Source organism: Saccostrea cucullata, unplaced genomic scaffold (genome assembly GCF_032062105.1).
Source record: "Saccostrea cucullata isolate Sc308-1 unplaced genomic scaffold, CSIRO_AGI_Scuc_v1 ctg1281, whole genome shotgun sequence".
Taxonomy (NCBI): Eukaryota; Metazoa; Mollusca; class Bivalvia; order Ostreida; family Ostreidae; genus Saccostrea; species Saccostrea cuccullata.
The window spans coordinates 260,561-276,633 of record NW_026927343.1 but is presented as its reverse complement, the minus strand read 5'-3'; the positions used below and the strand labels follow the sequence as shown (position 1 = coordinate 276,633).

At 35.1% G+C, this 16,073-nt stretch overlaps 2 protein-coding genes across 5 annotated transcripts; both read right to left on the bottom strand.

Moving 5' to 3' along the window:
• Positions 1-1,747: 1,747 nt before the first annotated feature.
• Positions 1,748-5,614, bottom strand: LOC134274151 (uncharacterized). Of its 2 annotated transcripts, none has more exons than XM_062756406.1 (3): positions 5,521-5,614; positions 4,175-4,420; positions 1,748-2,264 (listed from the first exon to the last, which is right to left on the bottom strand). In XM_062756406.1, the coding sequence occupies exons 2-3, from the start codon at positions 4,384-4,386 to the stop codon at positions 2,075-2,077; spliced, it is 402 nt and encodes a 133-aa protein (XP_062612390.1). In that variant the 5' UTR covers positions 4,387-4,420; positions 5,521-5,614; the 3' UTR covers positions 1,748-2,074. The 2 variants fall into 2 exon arrangements, with proteins under 2 accessions (XP_062612390.1, XP_062612389.1); XM_062756405.1 differs by having other exon boundaries at positions 4,175-4,408.
• A 4,245-nt stretch (positions 5,615-9,859) lies between these two features.
• LOC134274164 (uncharacterized) lies at positions 9,860-16,024 on the bottom strand. Of its 3 annotated transcripts, none has more exons than XM_062756420.1 (7): positions 15,788-16,024; positions 14,482-14,627; positions 13,890-14,134; positions 13,098-13,257; positions 12,418-12,633; positions 11,916-12,060; positions 9,860-11,346 (listed from the first exon to the last, which is right to left on the bottom strand). In XM_062756420.1, exons 2-7 carry the CDS (start codon positions 14,549-14,551, stop codon positions 11,097-11,099), a joined length of 1,086 nt encoding a protein of 361 aa, XP_062612404.1. In that variant the 5' UTR covers positions 14,552-14,627; positions 15,788-16,024; the 3' UTR covers positions 9,860-11,096. The 3 variants fall into 3 exon arrangements, with proteins under 3 accessions (XP_062612404.1, XP_062612403.1, XP_062612405.1); XM_062756419.1 differs by having other exon boundaries at positions 15,800-16,024; XM_062756421.1 differs by having other exon boundaries at positions 15,818-16,024.
• Between the last annotated feature and the right edge of the window lie 49 nt (positions 16,025-16,073).

Sequence of the window (16,073 nt, the reverse complement as noted above, 5' to 3'; positions counted from 1 at the left end):
ATCAGAGAAAATTCGAATTAAGTGTAAAAACGGCTAAATTTTCTGAGTTAAACTAATAATGTTAGCATTTTATTATATTTCTTATAGTTTTATTACTCTCAGTAAGATAATAACTCATTACTTCTCCATTTTTAACGACATTAAGAGAAAATTAAAAAAATTTGGATGTCCGCCATTTTGACCTCTTTAACGCCATTTTCATGAAGGCCAGCATATTTTTTCGGATTCAGCATACTCGAATTAGGTTAAAAAACTATGCTGGACCAAATAATAATTACTTGCCGTTAGAAGTATTTTTTTCTATAAATCGGACCAGACTAAAACGTAAAATATAGATTAACGTTGTTAACTATAGTTAACAGTCCGTAAACTATATAGTTTACAACCGATAAACCTAGTTTATCGATTGTGAAACTATGATTAGCTCATTTTTGTGAATTTGGCGTGTTAAACATACATGTACTAGTAGTTTCACAATTGATAAACTAGGATTATCGACTGTAAACTATAGTTTACAAATCGTGAACTATAGTTTACAATTCATTAAGTATAGTTTTCATCTGTAAAACTATATTTAACAGTTGTTAACTATAGTTTACGAATGCTAATCTAAGTTTATCTGTCTGTAATAAAACGTTAACAATAGATTTTGTTGATAAACATAGATTCACGTCTGTAAACTATAATTTACGATCGTTAAATATAGTTAAGAGTTGTAAACCATAGTTTACAATCGTGAAACTGTATTTATCAGATAATCTATGTTTTGCAATCGCAAATGATTATTTTCGGTGTGAAGTATAGTTTACGATTGTTTACAGATGTAAAATATAGATTAGCGTTGTTAACTATAGTTTACAGTCCGTAAACTATAGTTTACAACCGATAAACCTAATTTATCGACTGTGAAATTATGTTTGGCGTGCCATACATATGTTCTAGATTCTATGTCTCAAACCTTGTACATAAACCAAAAATGACCAAGTCAATAAAAATTGAAAATAACACCTGTAAAATACAGACAAATTATCAAATAAAGTTGAAAATACCAGGTGCACACCTTCATAATAACTTCATATGCTGTGCACCTGGTCTCTTTAATTTAGTCATCATTTCGTAAGTTCAATGGTCGATACAATGCAATTTATTACTGAGTCAAATGCTGACTGCTGATGCCTTTCAGTTAGCCCATAATCATGATAATTTACATGTATACAGAATTGAAGACTGATTTTTCCGTTATTTCCCGACCATGAAAAGGAGCACACGGCGGGTATGACCGGTTGTCGGGGGATGTTCACTCCTCCCAGTGGCGGATTTAAGGGCGGGCGCACCCGGCGCGCGCCCCCCCTAAAATTGTCAAAGTTAACGTAAATCACAGTTTCGTCTACAAAATGTTAATATGTATACTCGGTAGACCTCATTTTTACCCTACAAAATCTCTAGAATCCAGGAGCTTCCGGGGGCTTCGCCCCCTGGGCCCCCACCAGGGCTTTGCCCTGGACCCACTGGGGGCCTCAAGGCGGCCCCCAGACCCCTTGCCTACTTTTGGCGCCCCCCCTAACTTCAAACCCTGGATCCGCGCCTGCCTCCATTGCACCTTTTCCCACCTGTGATATGTTGCAGGTCCGTGTTTGCTCTGCTCCAATTTTGTATTGTTTTATGGAATTTTGTGCTTGAATACTGATCATTATCTACTTATATTTCATACATTCTGAAGTCTAAACCTTCAACAAATAACGCAAGATTGTCAGACATGTATATATACTGTACTTTCAAAATCATTTATTCAAAATTCTTATGAAATGAAAACGTAATGATGTACATGTCATGAGTATGTGTAATACGCTGCCTGGCTAATTGAGTTATACAATGAATTTCAATACACACAAAAAAGATGCTGACATCAAACTTTTACAATGTCCGCACAGGTCATTATATGGCACTTTAAATATAGGATCCCTGCTTTAAAACTGTTAAGAAAAACAAAAGACGTCATCTTCTTTGGAATCTACAGAAACATATGCATGTTATTTCATATACGTGTGGTAAAGATCGGAATGAAAGGGCATTTTCAACCAATGGTTGCGATGCAGACGCAGATCAAAATGATCATGCACGTGTCGTAGGCGCGGTCAATTACAAATCCCGCCAATGAGCGTGCAGAAAACAGGCAATGTGATATGTCAATCAAGATTATCACCATGGAGATTAAGATGCCCCTCACAACGGCATCCAGGCAAGATCCAGATCTCAATAATGGACTGCAACAGAAAGTTATCTAATTATAGTCAGTCATCTTAGTATGCAAACTCATCTGAATATCATTGTAAATAGTGCAAAATTACAGATGAAAAAATGGGTTTCAGAGAACTTGGGTCCAACTCGACTCATCAGACTAAGCTTAAAGCGGTGTTATCAACCACCCGGAATCACGAATACTTCAAATACCGTCTTCTAAGTACAAGTGTATAAACGTTTTCCTTTAACTGCAGTGCAAATTCTGATTTTTTTTAATTTGCTCCCATGTTATATACAGATTGGAAAGTTTATCTTAACCAATGTCTTATTCATTTTTTTTTAATTTGCATTTTTTAAAAGAATAAATATAAAAATAAATACTAATATCTTCTTATATCATATCTTCTTATGTGAAAACATACATGCATATGATTGCTAAAAGTCCAGACTATTTATAGAACTGATTTTTTTTACTCGATTACTGTAATAAATATATTATGTTTATTTTTAATTCAACTGAATAGATAATTTTAATTCCTCAGTACCTCTGCGTCGTACTTATTTAATTGATAATATATATTACAAGCACTCTTTAAACTAGTGCTAATTGTAACGGGGACCGTTACAGATGTTCCCCAAACGCTCCCCAACTCCCTTTTATAGTCATATTCCCTGTAAGCGTAATTAAATAAGACAAACTCTATGCAATTGAGACTTTAACAACGTTTACCAAAAAGTGTACTATGTTCATTCAAATTTTATCATTGCACACTTACACATGTTAATGCATGTGCGTAATGACCATATCATATTGTCTACACGATCTATATATTTTGATATGCTAAATATCAAAGTATTTAATCCAAAAGTATAAAAAAAAAAAAACGCTCACTCAAGTGTATTTTTTATTTTACCCATTTCACATGCACGCACATGCATACATGAGTATGGTGACCATACCTTCTTGTAGAAGTCCATTACATCTATCTATGTTCTAAATCTCACCCCATTTGGTTGAAAACCAAGGGAGTTATAGCTATTTAAAGTTTCAGCCAATCAGAATGCTGCGCATGTACACGCACATGTATGCATGTGCATGGTAACCATACCTTCTTGTAGAAGTACATTATATATATCTATGCTCCAAATCCCATCTTGTTTGGTTGAAAATCAAGGGAGTTATAGCTGTTTTAAGTTTCAGCCAATCAGATTGCAGCGCAAGTACACGCACGTGTATGCATGTGCATGGTGACCATACCCTCTTGTAGAAGTCCATTATATGAATCTATGTTCCAAAACCCATCCTGTTTTGTTGAAAACCAAGTGAGTTATAACTATTTGAAGTTTCAGCCAATCAGATTGCAGCGCACGTGCATACACGTTTTCATGATAATTGCTATATATCATGTTGTAGGATATCGTAATGCATGGCTATGTTGAAAATTTCAAAGGATTTCGTCAAAAAACAAGAAAGATATTGAGACTTTAGTTTCAGCCAATCAGAGCAAAGCGCACGTGCATGCGCGTGAGATCTTGCTATTTTGACCATGTCATCTTGTCTATACTACTAATATATCCTTACATTATGAGTTTCAAAGCATTTCATCAAAAAATAGAAAAGTTAAGTCAATATACCTTATATTGGCCATTTAACGTGTTGCACGTGCTCGCTCTTGCAAGCACGTGCGCGCAAAATGACCTTCGTTCGGCAAATCTACATAACATCCCTAGTGACCCTAAAAAGGTTTTACCTAAGTCGGATGTGTAGTTTACAAGATCACTCAAAGACAAAATTTTCCCAGGAATAATAATAATAATAATAATAATAATAATAAGAAACAGAGTAAAAACAATATGTTCCCCAACTTCGTTTGGGGAACATAATAAAGGAGATAGATTTAGCTCCTAGGGCCTGTAAAGTTTGAATTCTTACCCAAGGGCAAAATTAATGAGGAAGCACAGGAGGCCATTGGTGAGAACGACGAGATACATGGCCCTGTTGGCGCCCACGTTGGCTTGGATCTCCGGCTCTGTCTTACCAGGGTAGGCGGTCTTCATCCAGGCATTGCCGAAAACCCGGGGGTGGTACCACACGGCCCCCAGGATTTCAGAGCAAATCATCCCCACAATAGCTCCGTACACCATGGTCTTCAGAAAAATCCAGGCACTGATATTCAAGCTGTTAAAAGGTTATGGGTCTAAAATATTTAGCATCAAACCTGTGTTTATATTTTATATATTCATTACATAATTGGAACATTGTGTATAGATTATACCAGTAATAATGTCAAACTTTAGGACTTATGTAAAAAAAAAATTGACAAAAAATTCTAGGCTTATCAGTTAACTGGAAGAGCTACACCATGTACATGCCAATTGGATCATATCAGGACTTTCCTTTCTTGACACAGCTTCTTCTTAATGTATAAAAAATGTCAGATTTTTCACATGATTTTCGCAAAAAGTTCATTCCTTGCACAGGGGCTTGCTCCCGGCGTATAATAATTATTTATTAAAAAATCATATACCCTAATAATAAAGGGGCTTGCTCCCGGCGTATAATAATTATTTATTAAAAAATCATATACCGTAATAATAAAACTACAGTGTAGTTTTATTATTACGGTATACATATGATTTTGTAGTTTTATTATTACGGTATATGATTTTTTAATAAATAATTATTATACGCCGGGAGCAAGCCCCTGTGATTTCTTGAAAGAGAGAAATTGCAAACGTGAACCCCTCCCTCCTCCCACATAATTAAATCTTTTTGTATCCCTTTTTTACTTTCAAATACTATCAAGTAGAGTACATGTACGTTCCGCTGTGCCATAATTTTCAAGCGGTATACGTAGAGTGTATACTAGTACTGATCTGATATGTGCGTGGCCTATTGATAAAATGTTATAAACTGCATGCTTGACCGAGATATTGCTACCAAGGAAAACTTTATGTAGTAAGTTCAGCGAAGAACCTGGCTACTTTAGGTAGAGCTTCTGTTTCCTTGCTTTGTAAAAATATCACATGCTTTTGTAACATACAGCATTATTATTATTAATATATATACACAGTACATCCTTTGTCCTGCATTCGACTTGTATAAAGCAAGTGACATACTTATATAATTTTCCCGCGCTTTTAAAACCAATGTTCTGAAACATGTGAAACTTGACTAAAAATCGCGATACCAAAGAATATTAAATATACAATTTATGTCGGAGTTTTAAAACCTATTTCTTGTGTAGATATTATAGGAAGACTTAAATTAATTGTTACCTGTTATCGGTGAGAATCTGAGCCCGTGACAGACTGGTGTGTACACCCCTCAACCGTCGTCACTGGAATGTAAACATTGACGCGCGGAGGGAAATTCCTCTCTAGCCCACGGCTGTTACGAGGCGGATCATAAGACTTGTATACAATACGGGCGCGGAACAGGCGCATCCATGGATCGTTTGACTGATTTATAAAACAGTATAATTCACATACCTTTGTTGACAATGACAAATGTAATAAATTTAATAAAACAATACAAATGAAAATCATATTTATAAATTAAAATCATAAACATTCCCCAACGAAATGAACTTCAGAATATGCATAATGAAGATTAATGAAGTAAAATCGGTCTGTAGCACTAAAAACTTGTTTGAATGATGTGTTTGCATACCATGTTTATTTCCATTCTATATCATTCTATTGTTTTAAATAAAGGGACAAAACGTAAATTCCCTATCAATTGTCCTCGCTGAAAATCGGAGATTTAATTTCGTCTGTGGATCCGTCCGTCTATCTAACTGTCTGTAGTTATGTCTGTCTGTATAACGTTCAAATTCGTTTCCACACGATATTTCAAGAAGGCTTCGAGCTTTTGCAATGAAATTTACCCAATTACTCCCTATATATTTCCATTTCTAATTTTTCTCTCTGTGATAACTCTTTGAAAGTTAGCGGAGTTAATTTCTTGATAATTCTACCAGAATGTAAATTAGGCAGGTCAATAGGTCAGGAGCTAAGGAGGCCTAATATGCATGCAAATCTCGTGCGCATCTGTCTCTGAGTCTGACGCTAAGGAGGCCAAATATGCATGTAAATCTCGTGCGGCTGCTGTTGTGTTTGACGTCAGTGGGCGAGGACTATTGAAATTGGGATGGGAATCCTCGTGTAATTTAAATCTATGTCTGCATTTTTAAAGTCTAAATCTACAATTTTATTTCACAATGAAATGGAAATATAAGGAATCACTGTCTAGTTAGTATAGTATGCCAGGGACATGAACGATACTGGGAAACATGGGATAATTTATGCATAACGGGCATTTCCAATGTTTCTTTGTGCCCTGGATAAAATTACCAATTGTAAATATATGGCATTGATTTCCTCATTTTGAATGTTCACAGGTCAAGCGTCATAATCTCAAAGATCTTGACTGTTTTTACAATTTTGGTTCAGGGCGGTGATGACATTTTCTAACAACTCACACGTAGTAGTCAGTATACGCATGTACCAGTAGTCAGTACACAAATGTACCAGTAGTCAGTATACACATGTACCAGTAGTCAGTACACAAATGTACCATAAACAGTCAAATATGTACCAGTAGACAGTATACACATGTACAAGTAGACAGTATACACATGTACCAGTAGTCAATATACACATGTACAAGTAGACAGTATACACATGTACCAGTAGACAGTATACACATGTACCAGTAGATAATACACATGTACCAGTAGTCAGCATACACATGTACAAGTAGACAGTATACACACATACCAGTAGTCAGTTACACAGGTACCAGTAGACAATATGTACCAGTAGTCACATACACATGTACCAAGACAGTCCATTACCAGTAGTCAGTATACATGTACAAGTAGACAGTATACACACATACCAGTAGTCAGTATACACATGTAAAAGACAGTATGCATATGTACCAGGACAGTATAATTGTACCAGTAGACAGTATACACATGTACCAGTAGTCAGCATACACATGTACCAGTAGTCAGCATACACATGTACCAGTAGTCAGCATACACATGTACCAGTAATCAATATACACATGTACCAGTAGTCAGTACACAAATGTACCAGTAGTCAGTATACACATGTAAAATATATACACATGTACCAGTAGTCAATATACACATGTACAAGTAGTCAGCATTACAAGTATTTTGAGTATACACATGTACCAGTAGTCAGGTCACATGTACAAGTAGACAGTATACACATGTACAGTAGTTTTTATACACATGTACAAGTAGTCAGTATACACATGTACCAGTAGTCAGCATACACATGTACAAGTAGACAGTATACACACGTACCAGTAGTCAATATACACATGTACCAGTAGACAGTATACACATGTACCAGTAGACAGTATACACATGTACCAGTAGACAGTATACACATGTACCAGTAGACAGTATACACATGTACCAGTAGACAGTATACACATGTACCAGTAGTCAGCATACACATGTACAAGTAGACAGTATACACACGTACCAGTAGTCAATATACACATGTACCAGTAGACAGTATAAACATGTACCAGTAGTCAGTACACACCTGTAACAGTAGTCAGTATACACATTTATCAGTAGTCAGCATACACATGTACCAGTAGTCAGCATACACATGTACCAGTAGACAGTATACACATGTACCAGTAGTCAGCATACACATGTACCAGTAGTCAGTATACACATGTACCAGTAGTCAATATACACATGTTCCAGTAGTCAATATACACATGTACCAGTAGTCAATATACACATGTACAAGTAGTCAGCATACACATGTACAAGTAGTCAGTATACACATGTACAAGTAGTCAGTATACACATGTACCAGTAGTCAGTACACACATGTAACAGTAGTCAGTACACACATGTACAAGTAGTCAGTATACACATGTTCTAGTAGTCAGTATACACATGTACCAGTAGTCAGTATACACATGTACCAGTAGTCAGTATACACATGTACCAGTAGACAGTATACACATGTACCAGTAGTCAGTATACACATGTACCAGTAGTCAGTATACACATGTACCAGTAGACAGTATACACATGTACCAGTAGACAGTATACACATGTACCAGTAGACAGTATACACATGTACCAGTAGACAGTATACACATGTACCAGTAGTCAGCATACACATGTACCAGTAGTCAGCATACACATGTACCAGTAGTCAGTATACACATGTACCAGTAGACAATATACACATGTACCAGTAGTCAATATACACATGTACCAGTAGACAGTATACACATGTACCAGTAGTCAGTATACACATGTACCAATAGACAGTATACACATGTACCAGTAGTCAATATACACATGTACCAGTAGTCAGTATACACATGTACCAGTAGTCAGTATACAAATGTACCAGTAGACAGTATACACATGTACCAGTAGTCAGCATACACATGTACCAGTAGTTAATACACATGTACATGTGTATACACATGTAATTATACACACATGTACCAGTAGTCAGTATACACATATACCAATAGTCAGCAGACACAAGTACCAGTATTAGCACACATATACCAGTAGTTAGCACATATGTCCCAGTGTTTAGCATACATATTACTGAAATTATCAATAATTTTTCTATTGGTTACCCAGGTGTTGTTATCTTACAAGATCTCTACAGAAATAAAAGAAATGAAATTATATTAATTAATATACATTTATTATTTATGTTATAAAAAAGTCAAAAAGCAGGTTTGGCACACATTGAAAAATTAATTTTCTACACATGATAGATCAGATAAGTTACAAAAAACACTGACAACAAAAAATCTGTCAACTTCTTAACTATAAATGTATGACAAATTAGTACTGCATATCTAACAATTTGAAAACTATGAAAAATGTTATGGTCCCTGTATATTCCTTTTTTCAGGGTTTACAAATATGTCTCTTATTATAGGATTCAACTAAATAATACAAATACTAATAAATGGTTTGTTTATGGAAAATGTGGAACAAACTGTAGAAATTTGGAAATTTTGGAAGGGTTTACTGTGAACCAACTTTTAATTGTGTTGTTATTTATTCGCGATTGTTCAGTTTGAAAGCCATCTCTGACCATTAATTTTCTAGACTGAGGAAAGATTCTTTACAATGTAAAAGCAAAATAGAAAAATTGTATTCACAGGGTAAAATAGGTCACAAAACCTGCAGATATTTCATGCAATCAAATAAAAGTTGGTCTACAGTATCTAAATAAGTCTAAATAACTATCCATAGCAAATATTTATAAATAATTGACAATAAAACAATTTCCATTCTTTGAAAGAGGTAGACTTATGTTTGCATAAAAAACACATTTAAGATACAGATACAAAAATATTCTCTACCATTTCAATTCTGATCAGACAAAATTGACAGAGACTGGACTGTACCTCTCTATACAGATGTATTGAAATGGATATCTCCTCGCTCTTTTTATTTCTGACCTAGATAGAATATTAACAATTCTATCATTAATTCTTTGGACATGACTGCTAGTTGTGAATTTTAGATATTTAAAAAGTCAATACACATGTACAATGGATATTGATTGTGGAAGGAAGTAAAACAAAAAGTCTTTATTAATAAATACAGGTATTAAGCTCATGTAAATTGAGAATGTATCAATATACATGTTCATGCATGGTTATAATTATCATCCTTTTATATTCTACAAATACTTTTAAACAAAACCTCTACAACCTTAACAGTAAAACAAACAAAAACAGGGGATCTGCTAAAAATATATATAAAGTGACTCGATCAATAAAAAAAGTAAAGAAAACAAACCCGTAGATAAATATCTATATATAAATAGTCCTACATGTATCACATATGTAATATGTTACATACATTCTACATGTAGTTAACTTAAAGCATGTATCTCCAATTCAAAAAAAACAAAAAAACAAAATGGATATAAACAGTAAACTGTCAAGGTATCCTTGTTATTTAATTTTTTCATACAGTGAATTTGAACATTGTGTTGTCCTCCAAACAACCAATATTAAAAACAAAAATATTAATAAAAAGTACTACTATAATATTGTATGTATCACAATCATAAATTCACAATACTTATTCATGCATATACAACAGTAATGTATATTCATTAAGGGCAGTTAGTAAGGATAACATTTTTTTATTTAAAAAGATTGTAAAATTCAGAATGAAATTAGAAGTACAACAGTATTAGCACCATGCCAAGCTTTTCTAATGAGGATCAATATATGAATGAACACATTGGATTTTATTGCATATTCAAACTTTTCGATTCGAATTTGAATGAAATTTGATGCAAAAATTAAATTTAAATTGAATGTTTAACAATGCCTGTAGAACTGGCCGATTAATAATGTGATAGCTATAGTCCTTTCAAGTTCATTGAGATCGTGTTTTAACATAACTGGATCTTTAACATTTTATATGCATGAAAAATACATGTAAACCCCTCTTCCTGAGTAAGACTCTCTATCTCTAATAACTAGTGACTACCTTTCAGTCTTAATTATAATTAAATCAATATCTTGATTAATTTTGCTAATCTTGAACAATTAAAAAAATACATTGTACCTATATCAACTAAAGCATATCAATAACATAAAACTGTTTGATAAGGGATGTTCTAAATTTGGACACAAAATAAGTCAATGGATATAATGTATATTTGATGCTTACTGTAGAGTATTCTTTACATAGAAATTGTTATTCGGTAGATCTTTGTATATATGATAAAATGCAAGATGTGATAAAAATATAACTTAAAATGGCTTTGTTATTAAAATAAACATTAAATCACTATATGTAATACTGCTTTGATTGCGGCTGTTCTGTATTTGGACGGGGAGGGAGCGGGGGTGGTCCATGGAATGGCATTCCCAGGTCATGTGATCTCTCGCTGACCTCGAAGGTCAGTCTGTAGGTGGGAGGCTGTTCCCTGATCGGGGCCAGGGGGTTGTACGGCTCTCCCTGGGAAAACTGTCGTAAGTGGAAGCCTGGAGTTATCCCCCTTTGTGGAGAGTAGGAGGTCCCGGGAAGCTCTGTGTATCTGATAGTGGAAATTACATCAATTTAAAATTTGATAGACAAAATATTCTTACATCTTTTAGATTTGCCATTCCAGTTTTCACCCAGAATGGTCAAATCTAAAACAGGTTTAGTTTTACAATAAGCTGAATATTCTAAAGTACAAGTGGAAAAATAGATTTGGGAAAAAATAAAAATCTGCATGAGCAAAATAAGAAAAACAAATTCCCAGTCATAAGTTTCTAAAAAATTACAACCCTAATTTCCACAAAGTGGTGGCCAGCAGATGAGTACAAGTAAACCAGCCTTGTCTGGCATAACAGTTCATCAGGAATATACAGAGCTAAACATTACATTGAGCATGTATCTACAGAGACTAATAGGAACACGGTTTTAAGATATGTTACACAACATTGAAGTTCTTCAGGAATATAGAGAGCTAAACATTACACTGAGCATGTGTCTAGCAGGAATGAGGTTTTAAGACTACTCAAAGATGGGCCAAATAAAGATATGATTACATAACATGTAGGCGTCAAGATTATGTTTCATGAAAAGAAAAAATTCTTCCATTATCTGGTGATTAGTTACCTGGCATTGGCCTGTGCATCCCACCCCTGAGGTCTGTACACTGGGGGCTGGTATTTGGGGGGAGATCTCGTGGTCATGGGGTACCAGTTTTTGCCGTCTGCTCGGTCACTGTTTGAAGAATGCGAGGTTCCTGGTCCCTTTCTTCCTAAAGTGGGAATAAACTATGCTACATGTATATTACTTCTCCTAATACCTGGTATACACTGGTATCAAACATTTAGTCACATTTTTAAGTTTACTCCGTTTAGCATGCAAATTTATAATCTTTAAGAAAAAATCAAAGAAAAAGTCATTGCTGATTGGAATAATGAAAATCTATATATCAAGCAAAAAATTTCATAAAACTCTGAACTCTCAAGTCTTTTGAAGACTGAATTACAACCTTTGTACATGTAACAAAACTAACATGAGAATACCATATTCCTGCAATGATTTTATGAAAGATTTGTAGCATTGCCAACCCTGTCCACTTTACATGAGAGTTGACCTTGACCCTGATTACCTGACCCTGAAGACTTGAAGCTGTTGCTATGGGAGACAGGAGTTGCGGGCCTTTGGTGACTCTCCTGTGGGGCTTCCCTCTTCCAGCAGCAATAGACTAGCCAGAAAATCACGAACAGGAAACAGATGGTGCTGACCAGGGAGCCCGCGATAATGATGGTGTCTCGGTCTCGCTTCTCCTTACGAAGATAGTGGTCCAGATAGGCATCACCTGGCACTGAAAAAAATAAATACCATCCTCTGAAATATTCATATTCTAACATCAACTTAACCTACTTGTTTTAGAACATTTCTGTTTAAAAAGTTGGTAAGCAGAATTCTAGATGGAGGGTGAAAGTGGCTAGACAACTCTAGTTTAAAATGTCAATACTCACTGGCTGATGAAAAAATAATTTGGACCCTCAATATAATCATATCTGCTTCCACTTAGTGACTTTAAACACTATAATTCTCATGAGATAGTGGGGTATTATGAGGGGTTAACATTATATGGAAAAAAAGTTTTTTGTAAGTCCCCACCTCCCAGAAACTCTACATAGTTTCGGGGCGGTGGGGGGGTGGGGAGGGGGTGTTACTTTAAATTTGTACTTATAACCTGTGCTAGCAGGCTGCTGACAGTACGGTTTGATCTCTAGCATGATGTTATATGTTATACGTGGTCTGTGATGTTATATATCATACCTGTGCTAGCTGGCTGCTGACAGTACGGTTTGATCTCCAGTGTTAGGTCGTACCCCTCTCCGCTGCGTCTGTCGTACGTCTCCGTCTCGCGGAATTCCACTGTCATCTCCGTGTAACTTGAGCACCACAAAGAAGGGGGAGAACTCTTACAATTAAAGCTCTACAAAAAAAGATAAAAAATACAGACATTGACAACTACGACTAACAATTCTTTAAACTGTTTAAAACTCAGTGCATGACATCCTGTCTTTTTTAAATACAGTGTATTAAATTGCTTACCTTTAACTGCAATTGTAATGAAGTAAAAAAACTTATCTAACTGAGCATGCTGAGAGTGATACTGTAAACCATTTTTTCATTTGTATCATATTTTAAATGCAATTTGTAAGTTTGAAATCAATCCACAATAATGATTAATTTTCATGACTGTGGAGACTTTCTCTATAAATACAAAGAAAAATAAATGGTTTTTGGCAACTAGTATTCCCGCGTTTAAGTAGATCAAGAAACTCGCAGCTATTTCTCAATCAAATATAATTGGTTTAAAGTACATGTAAAATTTAAGGTACATGTAAAATATAAAGTATTGAGTTGTTGGCGTATTTATCATAATGAATTAGCTCTACACACAAACATGCCATTAATTGCATTCTTTATAATGATCTATTAGCCATATTCATGAATAAGCACATTCTTGTCCGCCAAAGCCACTAAAATATGAAGCCCTCTATTTTAGTACACATACAACAGTAAAAGATAACATAAATCTATATATAACATTCTGAAACACACCCTTGGATTACGGTCATCAATTCCATCATGATACGTGATTCTGAAATCACAGCTTCTCATGGAGGCGTTGACAATTCTTACACAGAGGGAGAAGCACTGATGATCGGGGGACGTCCAGCCCACGTCCGACTCCAGGAAGGTCATGTTACAGTGTCGCCCCGGGAGATGACCCTTGGCCCGGATCAAGTAGTGACTCTCAGCATGGTAGTAGTGAGGTCTTCTACAGCTCCGCCTGTGGGTGAATACTGAAAGAAAAAAGAAGATATACTGTAAAAATTACAGATTTTTTTATTGAGTAAAATTTTCATGGGTGGAGGAAAATATTTTGAGGTTTATAGGGATCTAGTTTAGTGGACCGAGGATTGTTTAGTAGCAAGAGCTGCCAAAAATTACATTTCATGGTGGACATAAATTTGTGGATCTCTTCATACCTATAAAAATTCACACAAAATTCAAAAACATTCCTAAAATTAATTTTGAAAATTGAGTTTAATAAATGCATTGCAGCAATAGCTCTTTTATTTAGCTTCTATTGTAACAAAAATTTAAATTCCTTTAGTAACCAGCTGACTGCTATAACAACTATACTCACTAATCTGCTGTGTTTGAGCAAAACAGTCAGATGAGCAGAGGGCCAAAACCATCAGCCGAGCCAGCCACATTCTTTATCAGTCGGTGGTGACTCAAACTTTGTCTACAGGCACAACACACATAACCCAGGTCCCTGCTCACCGCTCACTGAAAATACATCAATTTATATAATAATAAATAAATAAATAAAATAATGAATAAGGTAACCCTCTTGTATGACATATTGGACATTTTGGTCCGGTGTAAAAAATGACAAAGCGGACCAGAGGCACTGCACATCCGTCAGGTCTTTTCCATAGACTGTTTGGCCCTTTCATAATTGTGGGTTTTTGGAAGTTTAGGCCTAGAAAAAAAATATGTTTGTTTCTGCTTTCAGGCTGAAAAAATATAGGGTAGGTAGGTAGGCAATTTTTTTTTTTTAGAAAAAAATATTTTGGCTTCTTTAATCAATACGTGTATAGAAGTAACATTAATGACAAAAGAAATGGTGTTTTCAAGCATTACTGTGACTTAACTTATAATAAAAAGGTGACCCAAACTTCTTTCTGTCTTGAAAAGCTTGCAAAGTTGGAGGCTATAATTCCCTGGTTGAAATCTTGCACATCATGGGACAAAAGCATTAAAAAAATATTTAGGGTCGGCACTATAAATTAGGGTCGGTCGGGAAAGCGGAAACAAACATATTTTTTTCTAGGCCTTATAAAAAGGATTTCAGACTACACAATTAACTTAAGTAATACATGTATTGATTAAATGTAAAGTTCAATCGCAGAAAAACAATATGGAGAAGTGGCAGAAAAGCAGACAGGTTGTGAAAATGAAAGTGCGGAGAAACAGGTTGAACAGGAAAACACAATTAACTAAAAATACACCATCCAGCATCCTCATGATCTTGAATCTGCATGGGTGTCTTCAATTTAGCTCGTGCAATGTGAAAATGCAATCAGTGACCGATCCAGGAATCTTAAAAAGGATAGGGACAGTAAGGGTATGAAAAGTTGGGGGTTGGGGTAAGGGCTCACCACCACTGTGACCCAAAAATTGGACACAAAAGTTCTCTTATCAAGTTCTCTTATTTTCAAGGTATGTGCAAACGTTCTCATGAAAATCTATTTTTCTGTAAACTCATCAGGAATAACGCCCAAACATCTTAAAAGGTAGGGTATTGTTTGGGCTCAATGACTCACAAAACACAATCAGATAGCCTGCTGTGCTGCTTTAAAATAACCCAAGAAATACTGCTACAAACCAAACTAAATATAGTTCTTATTCAGTTATTGCAACATTGCTAAGAATTGAAGTTTTACCTTGTTCATAACATCACAGTATTTTCTAACTTTCAATTTCAATCTGCCAAAAGTTATTTGATCAACTTGTGATACTTTCTCCATTTGCTCACTAGCTGCATCATCAACAGATTAAAGCGCCCCCTGTTTTTTCTTTTTTAAGGGAGAGTTATCGCCCTTTTCAGATTATCTCAAAAATCAAAATTAAGCATATAACTTTTTTCAAAAACAAAAACGAATTAGATAAAATATAAAATAAAGTAAAATAATATTTTTTAAAAAGAACTTTAAAAGACGTTATCATGTA